The sequence below is a fragment of the Alligator sinensis genome, unplaced genomic scaffold (assembly GCF_000455745.1).
Source record: "Alligator sinensis unplaced genomic scaffold, ASM45574v1 scaffold195_2, whole genome shotgun sequence".
Classification (NCBI taxonomy): domain Eukaryota; kingdom Metazoa; phylum Chordata; order Crocodylia; family Alligatoridae; genus Alligator; species Alligator sinensis.
This window is the reverse complement of record NW_005842253.1, coordinates 993,156-1,011,549: the sequence shown is the minus strand read 5'-3', so window position 1 is coordinate 1,011,549 and position 18,394 is coordinate 993,156. Positions and strand designations below refer to the sequence as shown.

The following is an 18,394-nucleotide window of genomic DNA, read 5'->3' as shown; positions in this document are numbered from 1 at the left end:
CCCACACGATCTTCTGAAAGAGACACAGACTGAACAAGATGGATACCCACTGTATCATCGGAGAAAACCGGAAGATGGTGGATTCACAACAACCATCAAAGTTCATAGTTCTGAGGTTCAAGTTGACAACAGATGGATTGTTCCATACTGTCCACTCCTCTCATGACTCTTCAATGCACACATCAATGCTGAGTACTGCCACTCTGTGAAATCGTTCAAATATGTCTGCAGGTATGTCAACAAAGGATCTGACATGGCTGTGTTTGGCCTCACAAGGGATGGGACTGTGCATGATGAGGTGTGGCAATATGAATTGGGGAGATGCATCAGCACCAATGAAGCCATCTGGAGGATCCTCAACTTCCCAGTCCAAAAGCAACATCCCACAGTGCTTCATCTCAGTGTGTGTCTTGAGAACGGCCAAAGAGTGTACTTCAGTGAGGAAAATGCACATGAACGTGCCCAGGTTCCACAAGACACAACTCTCACTGCTTTCTTCAATCTCTGCAGGGATGATGAATTCGCTCAGACACTGTTGTATCATCAGGTACCCAGGTACTACATGGAATGTTGGCATCAAGAAGTGGGCCCTCCACAAAGCAGGACAAAATATGCCAGACCAGCCAGACATCAAAGCCAGTGATGCACTTGGTCATGTGTATACTGTACATCCAAACAATTTTGAATGCTTTTACCTGAGACTGCTTCTGCATGAGGTCATGGGTCCAACATCATTTGAGGACTTGTGAACAGTGGATGCTACAATCTGTGAAATTTCCAAACAGGCTTGCCAGCTCAGAGGACTCCTGGAGGATGATACACACTGGAACAGCACATTGGAAGAGGCAGCTGCAACTCAGTCACCAGGGATGCTGCAAAACCTGTTTGCCATCATACTGCAGTTATGTGCCGTGTCAAATCCTCAACAACTATGGGACAACCACAAGGAGAATCTGGCATAGGATATTTCGCATCAGGCACAAGTGCAAAATCCAAACCTTGAACTGGACTACAGCAATGCCATCTTCAATCGAGCTCTCATTATCATTGAGGACAAGATCAAGGCTTTGGGTGGCTCTGACCTCCAAACTTGTGGTCTTCCTGACCCAGAATGAGACAATGATAATGAGCGGATAAATGAAATTTTGAGAGAGACCAGCTACAACATTGACCAGCCTACTAAATACATACAGGATAATAAGCCAAGTCTGGTCTCAGACCAAAGAGAAGCCTTCAACAAGATTACTCAAGCAGTTTTCAATGGGAGTGGTGGCATCTTCTTTCTGGATGCTCCAGGTGGAACAGGGAAAACTTTTCTCTTCAATCTTCTTTTGGCCAAAATCCGGCTTACAAACAGGATTGCCCTTGCAGTGACATTATCAGGCATTGCTGCCACACTGTTGACAGGAGGAAGAACAGCTCACTCAGCCTTCAAGTTGCCCTTAAATCTGGCAAGTGCAGAGGCATCAACCTGCAACATTGCCAGGGGTACTGGCAAAGCAAAGGTCCTGCAGGAGTGCCAGCTCATTGTCTGGGATGAGTCCACAATGTTTCACAAAGCTGCCTTAGAAGCTCTTGATCGCACCCTCCAAGATCTTCAACATAATGACAAAACAATGGGAGGAGTGACTCTGGTGTTGGCTGGGGATTTTCAACAGACACTGCCAGTCATTCCACATGTACCCAAAGCTGATGAACTGCAGGCCTGCCTCAAAGCTTCATACATTTGAAAAATCATTCAGCGACTCAGCCTCATGACCAACATGCGAGTGCATCTAACAGATGATGCATCTGCTGGAGAGTTTGCTGCAATCCTGCTCAAACTGGGAAATGGGGCCATGGTATCTGAGAATCAAGATGGAACTATCTTAATGAACAACATTGGGAAAACAGTTGCAACACTTCAAGAACTGAAAGAGGCAATTTTTCCAAATATTGCACATCACTTTCATGACCACAAGTGGTTATGCCAAGGAGCCATCCCAGCACCAAAAAATGATGCGGTCAATACCATAAACAAAGACCTTTCTCAACTGCTTGGCACTGTGCAAAAATACAAGTCAGTGGACACTGTCTCAGACACCAATGCGTCAGTCAACTGCCCAACAGAATTTCTCAACTCTCTCGAACCACCGGGTGTGCCTTCCCACAGTCTGGAGCTAAAGATTGGTGCACCCATCGTTCTTCTCAGGAATCTGGACCCACCAGCACTCTGCAATGGATCAAAATTGGCTGTCAAGAAGCTCATGCCACATGTCATTGAAGCCACCATCATGACTGGCCATGCAGCAGGACAGGATGTCTTCATTCCATGTATTGCAATCTTTCCCTCTGACCTGCCATATCAATTTAAAACTGCCTCAGTTTTGCCATGAGCATCAACAAGGCACAGGGACAATCACTCAAAGTTGTTGGCCTCAGCCTGTGAAGTCCATGCTTTTCTCATGGCCAACTCTATGTTGGCAATGGCAAAAACCTTTTCATCTTGGCACCAGATGGCAAAACATGCAACACTGTCTATCCTGAAGCTCTACATGGATAAAAAAGTGTCAAACACCGTCATAAACTGGGATAGAAAAATGTGATGTGAAATTCTCAGTGCTATGCTAGTCTTACAAAGTAAATACATAAGTCTACCTCACAATTCAGTTGTTTAATACATTTAAATGTTCAACTTTTATAGGTTTTTGGTATGACCAAAAGCTCACAGTTTCAAGCTGTATCACACAAGTAAAATAGGGTACAAAACTGAACACATACACACAGCTTATTAGTAGAGGGAAATAAGATAGAATGAAAATATTTTATTTATAAAACATTAAAATTTGATTACTGCAACCCATGCAAAGCTGGGTACTTTGGCTAGTTATTCATAAAACAAAACTAAAACTCCAACATTCTTCACACCTATGTTGATGTGAAATATAGATATTTAAGGCAATTCATTGCCATTCTTTCCTGTGTGCATTAGTGGGCATTTCTGATAACTCAAACTAGCCAAATACAGGTCAGCAAATTGCCTGCAGTGCCTAGATATGCTTTTGTAGGTATGCTATCCCATGGGTTACATAGGAGATGGTCTTCCATATATTACTTACAGGGATGAGCATCAAAGTATGAGAAACAAGAGATAAAAGATGACAAGTATTGATTGGTATGATACAATTTCAAGAAAATACTTAAAAAAATTATTAGTTCCTTTTCAATCCAACTCTATTTTGAAAGTCATAAAACTGAAAACCAAGGCTGATTCATCCTACTGATTTGTTTCAAAACTGGAGTAGAAAACCCCTTTTTCTTACTTTAAATTCTTTTAGGGTTCAACTCTATTCTAATCTATTTCTGATCATCTCAACTATTGGACTGGTGAGAATGGAATTCGTTACTTCAGCTAAGACTCCTATTAGTATTGCTCAGAAATATACCACCAAGACTACCAAGCTAGTCCACGTCTGTGTCAATGAATAGCAGTGTAATTGTTTTGCACCAACAGTCATCCTTCCTCATCCCATACTCTCCCTACTACCACTTTTCACTTATACTTGTTGCCAGCTCACTAGTTTATGTTCCTATTGCCACCATTTGCATAGCCAATATCTGATAGAGGTAATGAATATACAGAGAGCAAGAAAGAGAAGAATGAGGAGTAAGAGAAGCCTGGAATCATGGAGCAGCTGAGAGCCAAGTTCCTCAAATACCCTTTTGAATTTTGTTCATGCTATGTTGCACTTCACACTGGGGTCTAGGTTATTCTAGAAAAGCTTTCCTGCAAGTAAACTTTCCTAATACAGTCACAGAAGACTGCTTTTGTTGGTGTAATTTTATACCACTTTCCTGAAAGAAAGAGCCCCTCTACATATTCAGGTAAAGGTGCAATGGCATCTAATCTACAATCCACGTAATCATGCCTCCTGCCGCGCCACACATGCATGGCAGGAGATGTGATTGTGGGATTGCACATTAGATCCCATTATGCCTTATAGCTGCTGCAGGGGAAGCCCGGGGATGTCTATACATGTGCTCTGGGATGGAGGGGGAACACTTTAATTAAAGCAGCTCTGAGAGCCACTCTAATTAAAGCACCCAAAGCATCACATCTATTCAGTGTCCCCATGCTTCAAAATGGTGGCAGAGGCCATTTAAACAAGCTTTAGTTAAAGTCCCCCTGCTGCCATTTTGAAGCATGGGATGCTGAAGAGATGTAAAGCGGAGGCTGCTGGAGCACACTAATTAGCAGGCTCCAGCACAGTTGATTAATCAAGTCTGCTCCCACGCATGTTAATTAGCATGTGTCAGAGCAGACATCTGGCACGTGTATAGGTGCCGCAGGATTAGAATCCCAGGATCCCCCTGCACCAGCTCCCATGGCTGCAAGCCCAGCAAGCCCAGCTGGGAGAAGGCTGCCATTGCTATGAGCCTCATGAGGTGCAGGACTGCAGTGGGGGCGGTGTTCTCCCCACTGCAAGCCCTGCAGCTGGCGAGACTCACAGCGGGGGCAGTGCCAGGAACACTGCCACCACTGCGAGCTTTGTCAGCTGTACGCTCTGTCAGCAGTAAGTGGTGCACCTCTGCGGCTGGGAGCTCATTAGCTGATGGGGCTTCCAGCCACAGGGAGCACCTGGCCACACGTTCATTTAATGGTGTGATTAGAACAAGCTACAAAGTTACCTCACATTTTTTGTGGAATAATTTTGTAGCTTATTGTTTTACCGCATCATTAATTGGTTGAACGTGTAGCTAGCTCACAACTTAAGGCATGATTAATCAGTTAATAATGTGTTAAATGTAATGTGTAGAAGGGACCAAAAAAAGATATTGTCAAATTAATTTGTTTACAAATATGGTGGCTCTGCAATATAACTGCCACTAATGCAGAGCTTTTGCTGATATAAAAATCTCATAACCCTAACGAACATTGCTATGCTGGTAAATGTTTTGTGTGTAGACTGGGCCTTAAATAACAGCAATATGTACTTTCTAAAGGCCATAGGCAAAGAGATCTATACATCAGGCCAAGGACTGAGAGAGCACATTTTTTTTCTGTTTACCAACTATTGACTTTTGGTGCTGTCTCTGAACAAAATGAAAAGAGCTGAAAAGTTGTTTTTCCTAGACAGGGCCCTTTCAGTCTCCCCCTCCAGGAGCCACCTTTGTGAGGATTGGAAGAACTCCTAGGCTAGGGATGGAAGTTACGCATGAACTGGTTTAAGTGATCAGAAACTGGTTTAAACGTGTAACAGAACAAAAGTTCAGTGTACATAAACCGAAAAAGCGGGGGTGGGGGAGCTGGGGCCATGTGAGGGGGCATTCCATGTGCTGGGGGGGTTGCACCCTGTGGGGTCCAGGGGGCCCATACCTGAGCAGCCCCCCCACAAGGTCCCCCACACCCACAGTCCCCCCAGTAATCTCCCCACACCTACCTACACACCAGTCCACATCCCTCCACACACACCCACCCACCTTCCCCCACACCCCTTCCCACCCCCTTCCTGCAAACACCACATCCCCCCATCACACACCCATCATTTGCAAAGAAAACCAAAAGTACACATCAACACATATAGGTATTTAGAATTTATTTTATCATGATGTTAGAGACACCGGTATGCTTCCACATTGCTTTAACATTGTAAATACACCAATAAATCACTGCTCAACTGACTGCTGTCTCTCTCTATCTCTCTCTAGATATATATATGTGTGTCTGTGTGTGTGTGCATAGAGTGGTTTTTTGTGTTAATTGTGGAAAAACATGGATTTTGGGATATTTTTTAAAATGGATTTGGAATGCTGCTGCATCAGCCCAGCTGGCACAAGGGGTAGTGTCCCCAGGTACCAAGTGGCTGAGCCCCAGAAGCTCCGGAGCGTGAGTAGCCCTGAACTGCTTGCCAGGGCAGGTTTTTGTACTGCTGGGGCCAGGACAGGGCAGCTTTTTATACTGCTGAGGACAGCATAGGTGCTGGCCCCGGGTCTAGCTCCCCCTGGCTGCAGATCCGGGAGGAGCCAGGCAGGGTTATTTTGCCCCAAGTGGCACAATTTGCTCCACCCCGAAGTGCATGTCCGAGCATGTGCGCTGAGGCAAAAAGCCCCGGTTAAAATTTGCACTGCTTCTATTTGAGCTGCTGCAAGCGCACATGCTTGTATGTGTGGACGCGCCCACTGTGTTTTACTGGGCTGTATCTTAGCTGAGGCAAAGGTTTTTGGTTGTTCTGTCATGTGCTTGAAATTGCAAAGTTCTCACCTCAGAGAGAGGACTATTTTTGTTCCAGCTTTTATGAATTCAATGCCACTACTTTTTTCAATACTCCCCCTCCTCAGTCTGGCAGCAGCTGCCCCCTCTTCCCCTCAGGTGGGGAGCAGGGGGCAGGGAGGGTGGGGGCAGAAGCCTGCCAGGCACTGCCCCCCCGACAGGCAGACCTGGGCTGGGGTCTAGGCCTAGGCCTGCGCTGGTGCCTAGCCACACTCCCTCCTCTGGAGCAGGGAGGGAGGAAGGCTTCTCTCTTCCCTTCCCTTTGGCAGTGGCTGGCAGGCATGCACTGCAGGCATGTGGCTGCATTTCCTGAATCAAAAGTGAATGTGTGTTTGTTTGCTTATTGGTTCAATCTGCTTAGTTTAGACTAACCTGCAAAAACTGAACCAAATCAGCCTCCAGCTTTTTGACTGTCTTTACTTAGCCCTACAATCCAGGAGGGTGATGTCACAAATCTGGAAGATGGAGGCAGTGCCTTTGGAAGACAGAGTGGTGTCTGCTTTGAAAGAGTTGCTCAGGTACTGAGGCAGGTTGTGTCCTCTCAGCGGCTCCCCTTCTCCCCACTGGTAGTACCACTCTCAGAAGACGCTGCAGGTCTTCTTGCATTTGGTGGTGTAAGAAATAGGAATGTGGAAGCAATATTTTGCTATCAGTCATGGTTACCAAGGAAACAGGGTGTATGAAGCAGGGTATATGGAGCAGCTTGCGTGTCTGCTGAGTGAAGGAGCAGTGACAGGAAACTATTTGGTTTTCAGGAAGGAGTTTCTCCAGTTCCCCTTTGTTTGCTCGTAGCTCAGGGGGAAGAGTGATTAATATTAGCCTAGTGGGAGAGGGATATTTGCATTAGGAAAGGTTGGGTTCTAGGTTCAGGGGTCACCAGTCTGGATTAAACCCAAGCTTAGAAGTTTTCCTATTTACTTTCTGATGTGTTATTTTACTTTCCTGTTATAAGCCCGTATGACTCTAACAGAAGTAGAATTACTTACTGCATCTGATTTTCTAGTGTATAACTCAGGATGAGGTCCTTCCCTTGTCACTCCTCCATGTCCTCAGTGTTTGACTGACTGTCCCTCTTCCCAACAACCTTTTCCAGGTCCTGTGCTGTGTACTTTTTTGCTGTATGAAGTTTAAGACAGCAGCATCCTCTACCTATTGATCTGCATTTGGCTTGTCCATGAACAGTGGCTTGCTCCCTCTTCTCCTTTCCCCCTTAAAATGAGATACATAGAGGAGGGAGTTTGTGAAAACCTATTTTCCTTTGCCTTGATGCACTCTTAGTGTAGCAGCTGTAAAGTGTGGATAATAGGGCTGTGCAAAATTTCACCACCAGTTTCGTTTCGATGCTGTTTCAACTCATTCCAAACTCTAAATAGCAAAATCAAAACGAAATAGCTTCAAAACAGCCTCGAAACAAAATGAGGCAAGTTGAAACATTTTGAAATTTTCAAAACGTTTTGAGTTTCAAAGCTTAAGCTGGGCTTGCCTGCAGGGAAACAGAAACTAAAGTAAGAAGAGGGGGGAAGGAGGGGAAGGACTGATCTTATTATTGACTGTGTAGCTGGCAAGTGACTGTCATCCTTTCCTGAGGTCTCTTTCAATCCCAGTGCTCTGGGGGAGGGATGGAAAAACTGCAAAGAAGGCACCATTGTTTGAATTGCCCTGCTTCCTGCCTTGGTGTCAGTTGAGTGAGGGTGCACCTTACACCCTCACTCACTGTGTATCACAGTGTGTGATACACACACAGTGTCATCCACTCATGTCACGAGTTTTGCCTGTCAGCAGCTAGAGGTGCAGGGCCCCAGAACCCAGACTAACCCAACACCTACCTCCTTGACAGCTGGCAGGCTTCGTGGCCTCAGCAGGGGCAAGCAAGCCTGCAGTTTTCACCCTGCTGCACCTTAACACACACACTGTCACCCATGTCACGAGTTTTGCTTGTCAGCAGCTTGAGGTGCAGTTTCCCTGAAACCCCTGCACCTATCTCATTGAAATGTGGCAGGCTTTGTGGCCTCAGCAGGGGCTACCATTCCTGCAAGTTTCATCCAAATCAGGCCAGAAATGACAAAGTTATAGGCTGTTTCAAGCTTCCCTATTATAGCCTATGGGCGAAACATTGCAACAGCGTTGAAGCAGCAAAACCGTTTTGACGAAACAAAACAGGACGGCGGTTTCAAATTGAAACAAAATTTGAAATGAAACGCTGTTCCAGCAAAACATCAAAATGCAAGTCGAAATGGAACAGTGCCATTTTGCACAGCCCTTGTGGACAGTAATATTTTAGTACCTCACATAGTATTATGAAGCTGAATGCACCAATATTTTTTAAGCACTTTGAGATATTCAGATACTAGGAACTATAAAACTGTAAAGAATTCTTACTAGAGTGTATTAAACCTAGAAATATCTACAACTTACATTTTCTTTTTCTGTGCATGGCAGTGGTTTTCAACTTTTTAAGTCTCAGGGTACCCCCCCATTAGACTCAAGGTACCCTTGGAAAATGTCTACTTTTAGTTTTTCACTCATTTATTGACTATGAAAAAATAATACAGCAATTTTTTTTGTTGCAAACAACACAAAAAAAACCGACAACAGGTCATACTTATTTTAACACTATAGATTCTTATTTGAATTTGGTTTATCTTGTGAATTATGTTTGCACACCTAACAGTGCTAACATTGTGTGGCATGCTGCAGCACCCCTGAAAGGTACTCAAGACACCCCAGGGTGTTGCAGGTCTGAATGTTGTTCTTATGGGATGAGCTCATATTCCATTTGGTGGTTTAAATTATTTACTTTTTAAAAATATTCTTCATTGACTGATGTTTTTCTTCTGCAGTCCTTCACAGTCGAGGATGACTGTCTTCCATAAATGTTTGAACTGTGGTTCTGAAGATGGCTGATGAGATTGATCCAGGATTGGCAGACTCTGTTGCAACTTGGGCACATGTTTCCATGCGGGGTGAGTGGTTCTACATTCTTAATTCAGTCTGCACACTATTTCTGCCACTCCTGCCTTTCCATCTCATGTTGCCATTGTAAGGTTTTAGAGTACTGAGATCCTTGCAACAGACTCTTCCTCCATTTGGGGTGGTCCTGGGTGGTCCTGAGCCTCCTATGAGTTGATTTTGATGTTGCATTTTTTCAAGTTGGCTTTGAGGATGTCCTTGAGGCTCTTTCTCTACCCTCCTCTTGAGCATATGCCTTGACTGAGCTGGGAGAATAGAACTTGCTTCAATAGTCTGAAGCTGGACATCTATACGATGCGACTGGCCCAATGAAGTCGATGTTGGATGATCTTTGCCTTGATGCTCATGGTGTTTGCTTGTGAGAGGATGCTAATGATGGTGCATCTGTCTTCTCACTGGTTTGAAGGATTTTCCACAGGCAGTGTTGATGGTACTTCTCCAGTGGCTTGAGATGTCTCCTGTACATTGTCCACATTTCAGCTCTGTACAGTAAGGTGGGGAACACAACTGCATGATAAACCATGAGCCTGGTTTCAGATACTATGTCATGATCTTCAAACACCTGTTTCCTCAGGTGTCTGAAGGCTGCACTTGCACATTTGAGGTGACGTTGGGTTTCTTCATCTATGTCAGCTTTCTGCAAGAGATGGGTTCTGAGGTATGGGAAATACTCCATATTCTCCAGATTCTCACTGTGAATCTGAATTACCAGAGCTGAGGACTGCTCATTAAGAGCTTGTTGATAGAGGACCATAGTCTTCTGAATGTTGGGTGTCAGTCCCATTTTCTTGTATGGCTTGGTAAAGATGTCAATGATTGCCTGAAGATCTGCTTCCAAGTGAGCACAGACTACAGTATTGTCAGTATACTGGACCTCAATGACTGAGGTTGGGATGGTCTTGGTTTTGGCTCAGTCACCTGAAATTAAACAGTTTACTATCACTTGGTAGTTTTAGCTAAGCTAGGGGTGAAAATTATTTTGGGTGGAGGGCTAGTTAACGAGGTTTGGTGAGCTTTCGAGGGCTGCATGAGTAACCCTGCCCCTTGATAGATGTCCTGCCCCCTGGTCACCATCTTGGGACTCAAAGTCCCACCCTTAACCCCAGAACTTTGCCACCAGAAGTCCCTCCCCTTGCCCCCCAGAAATACTCCTTTTGTGGGGGAGGGGGACGGTTCCATCTTAGAACCAGAAAAATACCAAAACATACACTAAAAGTCAACCCTACTATAACATATTTTAATTTTGTTACAAAAACTATTTTTTGTCATGATTTGTCTTTGCAAACTGTAAATAGAGGTGATTTCATAATAACTCAAAATAAATTCTTAGTCTTGTATATTGTGTGGTGGGGTGGTTGGGGTGTGTATGTATGGAGGGCTGTGGGGGGGTGTGGCATGGGGTGCATGCGTGGGTGTGTGTGTATGGTGGGGTGTGTGGTTATGCTGGTGTGTGGGGTGTGTTGGGGTAGTGAGGGGGTGTGGCTATGTGTGAGGGGCATAGGATATGTTGGGGGGTGTATATGTGGGGGGTTGTGGGGGTAGGATGTGGGTGTGTAGCATTTGTGGGAGGTGTGGGCCCCCCAACACTCCTCCCCAGACACCCCACATGGTGGTGCAGCAGCAGCAGCAGCAACAGGTGGGGGCTCCCACAGTGCTCATACCTGGTGCAGGTACTACTGCCCAAAGGCATGCAGCTCTGGCCAGCACTGAACGTTATGGCAAGGGGCGCAACCCCACCAGGCTACCTTTATTGCCGGTGCTCCGCGCCGCACACATACAGCTCCCTACACTCGTACAGCACCAGAGGGAAGCTCCATGCACTGCAGCTGACTGCCTTCCCCCTGCCATGCAGGCCCTGGGACTCCACAGGGAAGCAAGGTCTGGGGCTCTCTTCCACTTCCAGTGGAATCCTGGAACTTGAGTGGCAGGGGGTGGAGAAGGCAGCTGGCTCCAGCACATGGAGCTTCCTTCCAGTGCCACTTGAATGTGGGGAGCTGCACATGCACCGTGGGGAGCGCTGGCAATAGAGGTGGCTCAGCAGGACTGCACCCCTCACTGTGGTGTGCAGTGCTGGCCAGAGCCACACACCACAAAGCAGCAGTGCTTGTGCTGGGCACAAGCACCCCGAGCAGCCCTGCCTGCTGCTGCTGCCACTGCTGCCTACTGGGGCTGCACACCATGGGGGAAGTTTGGGGGGGTCCCTCCACCCCCCCACTGTCCCTCACACCCACACCCTGCCCACCCGAGCTCTGCGTGGATGCTGCCCCCTGGGCACAGGCTCCATCGGCTGCTGCCAACCCCAACCCCACACTCTGCACTCTCTCCTAGCTGCAGCTCCATCCTCATCACCTTCCCACCCCCACTGCTTCTCTCTGGAGCAAGCAGAATGTCAGGGAAGCCAAGCAGGTCCCCCAGTGGCTGCAGCAGTGGCAGCAGCAGCCCCACCTGGAAGCTGCATGCTTGTTGGGCCAAGCCCGTCTGCCCACAAGGGTGGGAGTGAGGTGCAATAGAGTATGTTGGCAGGGGTGTGTATACATGAGTGCCTTGCTCCCATCCTATTGGGCAGAAGTGCTGGGTGGGATACAATTTGTTGGTGGGTGCCATGGGCCAGATGAAAGTGCCTGGCAGGCTGTATCCAGCCTGCAGGCCATACTTTGCCCGCCCCTGCCCTAAACTGACACTGAGATTCCAGGAGAAGTTCTTCAGCAAGTGGAAGGAGGTGCTTCAGGAGGGTTCTAGCAATGAACTTTCCTGTGGTGGACAGCCAGATGATTCCTCTATAATTTCGACAGTTGGACTTGTCTCCTTTCTTGAAGATTGTTATGATCATGGCATCCTTGAGGTCATTTGGGTTTTCCTCATCATTCCAAATCCTTAAAATGGAGGGATGGAGCTGTGAAGTAAGCTTCTCTTCCCCTGTCCTTCAAGGGTCTGGTGGGGATTCCATCAGCTCCAGATGCCTTGTTGTTCTTTATCTGCTTATTGGCTTTCCTCACCTCATCAAGGGTCAGAGGGATTCCAAGATCATCTCTGAGTGGGTGTTGGAGTAGGTGGGATGGAGTTGAGAACACTTGTCAACAACAGTGTCTTGATTTGAGAAAGTCTTCAAAATGCTCCTTGCAACAGGCATTGATAGCTCCCCTTTCCTTGATCATGTCTCCTCCATTCGTAGAATGTTCAGACAGTAGATGGCTTTGGTGGCACTGAAAAAACTGCATATCGTGGATGTCAGTGAGATGTTGAATCTCCTCCTTGTCTGCCCACCATCTGTTCTTCATATTGTAGATCCTCCTTTGGGCCTCTGCCTGGGCATGTTGGAGATTCAATTTCTTTTGCTTGGAGTTGTTGTTCTGCTAAGCACAAGGCCTTGCTCTTGTGGTCAATCAACTCTTGGATCTCCCAGTCATTCTCATCAAACCAGTCTTGATGTTCCCCTGTAGAGAATCTAAGCGTCTTTTCATAGGCACTGATGACAGTGGACTTGAAGGCACTCAGAATACTTCCACCCTTCTCCCATTGTTGATTTTTATATTCTTCACTGACTGATATATAAACCTTTTCATAATTTTACTCTCCAAGAATGATGTGAATTTAGTCTTTACATTTATCATGTTTTCTGTTCAGGCAATTTAACTTTCTGGTAAAGATTACTAGGTAAAGTACTTGCTAGAAAAACTTTAAAAGTATCTAGTTTTAAATGAAGCCCTAAGAATCTCACTTTTTTTTACTTACCATTACAAAAAAACCAAATAAACTGTTCCAAGCTCCACACTGATCCATATTATTTTGCCAAACCTTAATTTGAATGTTAGACTCCCTAGTGGCATGCCAGGTGCCACACCAGATGCATCTATCAACAAAGTATAGCATACCCGCACTGAACTGGGAGGCATTAGTGTGATTATAAGGAAATGGATGTGTGTTTTGTATGGTTTGTTTTCAGATGCTAAGAAAGTGATTAAGGGACATGATGTATGGATGGTAAGTAATGGGCGTTGAGGTTAGTGTGCATGTGCATATTGGTCTAACTGGTGGTTTCCTGAGTTTTTAGAGGTTTAGTTAGTGACTTGCATTTAAGAAACGTTAACTCTAAGTTAGCAAATATTTTGTTTAATTTAAATGACATTTTGTCTTAATTGCAAGATTTAATGCCAATTTAACTTTCCTTTTATTTTTGACGTACAAAAGGAAGTTATCCAGGCAGTGCTGTGCTTTGCAAGACTGGAGCAATACTTGAAGGAAGAATGCAAATGTATAATAACATTCTGGTGCCAAGGACTCTGATATTTCTTAGAAGGTTTTGCAAATTCTAAGTTGGTGACCACTTTTCCCGGCCACCTGGAATGGTGTTGCTCTTAGAGAATGGGAACAACTCTGGTGGAAAGAATATGAACTGCCCCTTCTAGGGCACTTCTGCTGGTTGATCTGTGGTGTGGTGTTAACACTGATAGGAAGAGGGAATGAAGATCAGTATCTAGGTAACAGAGAAGCATGGCTGCAAGGTCTGGGGCTAGGAGCAGGAGATAGGAATTCTAAAGGGGTAGTTGAATTATGAAATTCTGCTAGTCACTTAAGCACTACTATCCACCCAAAGAACTCAAAAATCATGAGTTATATGCCAAAGTTATGTGATTTTCCAAAATCACATGAATTTTTTCAAGATTCTCTTGACATGCCTCCCAATATTTTTGATCCTCTATGATACACTGCAGTCATATTTTCATATTTATCTTCATAATCACAACATTTGGAAACTTATTAGAAAGAGAGAGGAAATTCTGAAGTAATTACATGACTCCAGAAACTACAACTTTGAGGAAAACAAAATATAATAAAATAGCTTGCTTTCATATACTTCATCAGTGAAAGAGAATGCTGCTTGCCTACTTTGCAGGATGTCCTAATAATTAACTGGTTAATAATTCCTGGTTAATAGCACCTTGGAGATGAAAAACACTACATACATGCTAGTGTATGTAGCATGCAACAGACACACAATTATCCACTAAACACATACAGGCAACATCTGGAAGAAAATTCATGATGGCTCCAAGAATATCCTTATCGAGGCATAATTATCTGAGCTAAAGGGAGTAGTAACTACTAAAAGGAAGACATATGGAGGTCTGTTTTAGCTCATCTAGTACTGGGAAGTGATTCTAACGAGAGAGACCATTATATTTCTCTAACTTGACAGTTTTGGATGCGTAAAGTTTTAGTACAGAAAAAATCAGGTGAAGAACTACTAAAATAAAGAAAAAGAAAGAAAGTGAACAGTCTAACACTGACTAGTTGGATTAATGAACGGGGCTTCATGACTGAGGAGACCTTATGCACTCACTAGTCTGGGATCATGGAGGAGGCTTCATTTTAGAAATGCTGTTGTTCAATCTAGTGCCTGTTGCAGGGATGAGAATCTGAAACTCGTCAATGGAATGAGTGTCCAGAGCAAGGCATCTCGACAGCTAGAATCTCCTACCTCATTGTGAAGATCAAATATCTTTTGGTTTTCTGGTAAAAGTTTAGTGTGCATAGACATGCCTCGTTCATCCTTCCTCTTGACATCTACTCTTTGCAACTATGTGAAATGGGTACTGGCCTAGATGGACCTGTGGTCTAACCCACTAAATTCTTCACTTCTCCCATGCAGCTGTTTGTAACCATGTTGTTATCGCTGGATGTTGATATAGGATTTGGCAGAAAATGGGTTAGGAAGGAGAGGCTGCAGAAAAATAATATGTCAGAAAAGAAAAAGGAAACATGTTTTGACTGATTCTTTGAGTCTCGCATCCTGTGTGTTAAGGACATTTTGTGAAATGCTGGCAGAGACAGCACATACTGTACAATAGTAGCTGACATATATATACAGCTTGCTGTGGCTTTACAAAGGCACATAATCAGAGAGCTTCTGGTTCAGTGCCAAAGGTCATGGTCATTTTCTAGTTTTAAAAATAAACTACAAAGACCTGATACAAGAATATGTACCTAATCTAACTGCAGGCAAAAAGGCACAACTAACTGCAGCATTTTGAAACCACTGACAGGCACTGCTCAAAAGAGCATTTTTTCTCCTTTCACTTTTCTTCCCTCCCCCACAAAGAGCAGCCACAAGTCAAACCAATAAACAGTTTTCTTACAGTGAAAACTTTAAACTGAATTAGACCTTCACACAGCAATGAGGAATTGGGAAATCCTTTAAAAAAAAAAGAGCCACCTCTGGCTAGTCATTTCTTTGTTAAAAACTGTTATATTATATATGTTTTCAATTAAGGAGAACCCAGGACTGTTCTGGGATCCCCATTTTAAGATGCCTTTATTATACCATACAAATGACGAAGAGCAAATATTAATTATTGAATTATGCTTTAGGAAAGACATTATGGGATGCTATTACTGTCTTTCTTTTCAGGCTGAGAAATGATTGCTTCACATAATAGCTACTCCCTTGTGATTCCTTTATGCATTTCCATTTGCTGCAGTTGTTGGAAAATTACTGGCTTCACAGGAGGACCATTTGCCTTGACATTGTTGTATGGTTGCCTTTACAAGTAAATCAATACACTGGGAATTCTTATTTCGGTGGGCTGCAATGTCATCTTCAGCTGTTGAGTGTAGTGCATTAATTTTGGTTGCATTGGGCCTGAAAAGATCATTCTCCTCTTCTTTTTTTCAGAGACCCTGGTCTAACCAATTTCCATAGTTCGGTAAAAACAAGGCCACTATTCTTTATGATCTAGCAGTTACTTTATGAATTTGGAAGGTGATGATAAAAATGTCAAATATAGAGCTACATGTATAAATGTGACTGTTCTACTCTCCCTCTCCCTTCATATGCCATTAGCCTTAAGGAGCAGGGTCTTCAGGGAATAGACTGTGCGTGCATGTGTTTTAACCGTACATTGTACAATGGGTTGCAATCCTTGTTGGCATCAGTGAGCATCACTGTCATACTAATATGAAAATCATACATATGCAGCACTTCACGCAAGGTGCCTTTCTGGGGAATTAATTAAAGGAAACATAGATGCAATGACAAAGAAATTCAACTCTGAAATGAATCATAGTTTATGAAAAGCGATGTTTTTTCGGATGCTGCCACTTCTAGCAAAGTGTATTAGGATGCTTAGTTTAAGAAAAGGGCTTAAGAAGGGGATCTGTGAGTTTGCATAATTTCGTTTTAAAATCCTTGGGTGCCTATACATGATGAGGGAGGCTGCTCCAATGTACTATAATTCCAGCGCATTGGAGCAGACTCAATTAACTGAGTCTGCTGGAGCATGGCAGTTACCGCACTCCAGCAGTCTCCCCTGTCTCACGTATCAACATCCCCGTGCTTCAAAATGGCAGTGGGATCACTTGAACTCAGTTCATAAGCTCGTTGAATGAGCTTCAGCTCAAACACTCCTGCTGCCATTTTGAAGTGCAGGGACACTGATACACAAGACACTCTAGGCACTAAAGAATGCCACTGTAGGACAGTACTTCTGTTTACAAGTACTAATCTATGGTGGAGTTAATTAGTTTCCTGGGGCCTAATGGGGCCACAGATGTAGACATTGAGACTTTACTGCTGAGCTAATTAGGCAGCTCCACAGTAAAAGGCTTGTGTAGATGCACCATCAGAGGTTTCTAGACCAAGGGTGTATGTGGCTGCTCCAAGCTAGCATTAATACCGATCAACATTTGTCCAGCTCACAGCATAAGGTGTAACAAGGCCCTTAGGTACTGTGGCAGGGCACTGGCAGTACCTGCCAATTTCAGGACTGGGCCAGGGAAGGGCAGGTGCCTGATAATGGCAGCCAGCTCCCTGATCTGAGGGCAGTTCATGATCAGCCAGCAGAGGAGATACACCTCTCTATTGAGCTCTGCCAGGAACACCTTGGAGGTACTGGTGAGGCTATGGGGATGGCCTGGATGCCTCAGTGGTCCTGAGCATGACCTAAAACTGCACCCTGCTGGGACAGGAAGGCCTGGTGGGGCTGCTGGTGGCGTGGCAGCCCCCATGTAAATGCCAGGAGTGAGCACCTCCCAAGTGTAAGGTGGGTCAGGGTGCCTTAACCTCAGCCCCCACCTTTGGGTGGGTTATAAAATGCAGGAAAGGCCAGGTAAGCTTCTTGAAGTGCCTGGGCCTGCTGGGGTGAGTGATCCTGCAGGGTCAGGCATACTTTGTGAAGCACCTGAGCCAGGAATGGGGGACCCCTTAACCCTGTGAGCAGGCAAGCATCTTAGACCTGACCCGAGGTACCCGACTGGTCCATGCTGGGGCCAGGACCCAGAAAGGGGTCAAAAGGGCCAGAGGCCCACCGCAAGGGATGCCGACAGAGCAAGAAGCTTGGGATCCCGACTGGCCTGAGATGGGGCCAGGACTCAAGGGGGAGCCAGAGAGGGGACCACAGCTAATGGGTGAAGGGAACAGCTGAGTTTAGCTGCTGGGATGCCATCTGTGAGGCTTGAGCCTCAGTGTAGGGGTGGAACAGAGCTGCGGGTAACCCTCCAAATATCAGGGTGTAAAATGGGCAGTCTCCCACCTAATTAACACATCAATACTAGTACATCAAGGTGTGGCAGACGAGTGAGGTGGGCAGCTGGTCCATAGACAGGAGGCAGGTTGGTGCTTGCACCGACTATGAAAGCTTGCCCCTGTCACAGATACCTTAAATTTGCACCATGTAAGGGGTCTGGCTGCCCCAAGTAGATTTCACTTCTGGGGCAGGCACATAAAAATGAGGTACTTTAGTACCTCACTTTTAGGTTGATTTCATCTTAGGTAATTTTTTAAATGAAACATAGTTAAATCTAACCCTGTACTAGCTCATACAAGGGAGTTCTGTGTCAGAGGTGACCAAATTATTCTTCCTTCTTGAAAGTTCCATGCACCGGTGCCTTTGTTTCCATGGAAGACTAGTGCAAATAGAAGTTCCCAAGCAGGTTATAAAAAAATAAATAAACAAACCAAAACCCTTTGCTCTCTACTCATATCATGCTGTTCTTCATCTGAATAACAAATAAGCAGGGCTGCATTCCTCTTTAACAAGGAAATAATTAAGATCACTTGATTCTTTTTCAGGCAAATTTGTTCAGAGAGAGGAATGCACAAGGGAAAACAACTAGGATGACAGTTCCTTTTAGGGCTAAATCCTGTCTTTTCTAATTACTTCAGTATGTATTAGTATC

At 44.9% G+C, this 18,394-nt stretch overlaps 1 protein-coding gene across 1 annotated transcript; it reads left to right on the top strand.

The window, feature by feature from the left end:
* Positions 1-221: 221 nt before the first annotated feature.
* Positions 222-1,730, top strand: LOC102373996 (ATP-dependent DNA helicase pif1-like). The gene is made up of 2 exons (XM_025208812.1): positions 222-231; positions 1,153-1,730. The coding sequence occupies exons 1-2, from the start codon at positions 222-224 to the stop codon at positions 1,728-1,730; spliced, it is 588 nt and encodes a 195-aa protein (XP_025064597.1).
* The last annotated feature ends 16,664 nt before the right edge of the window (positions 1,731-18,394 follow it).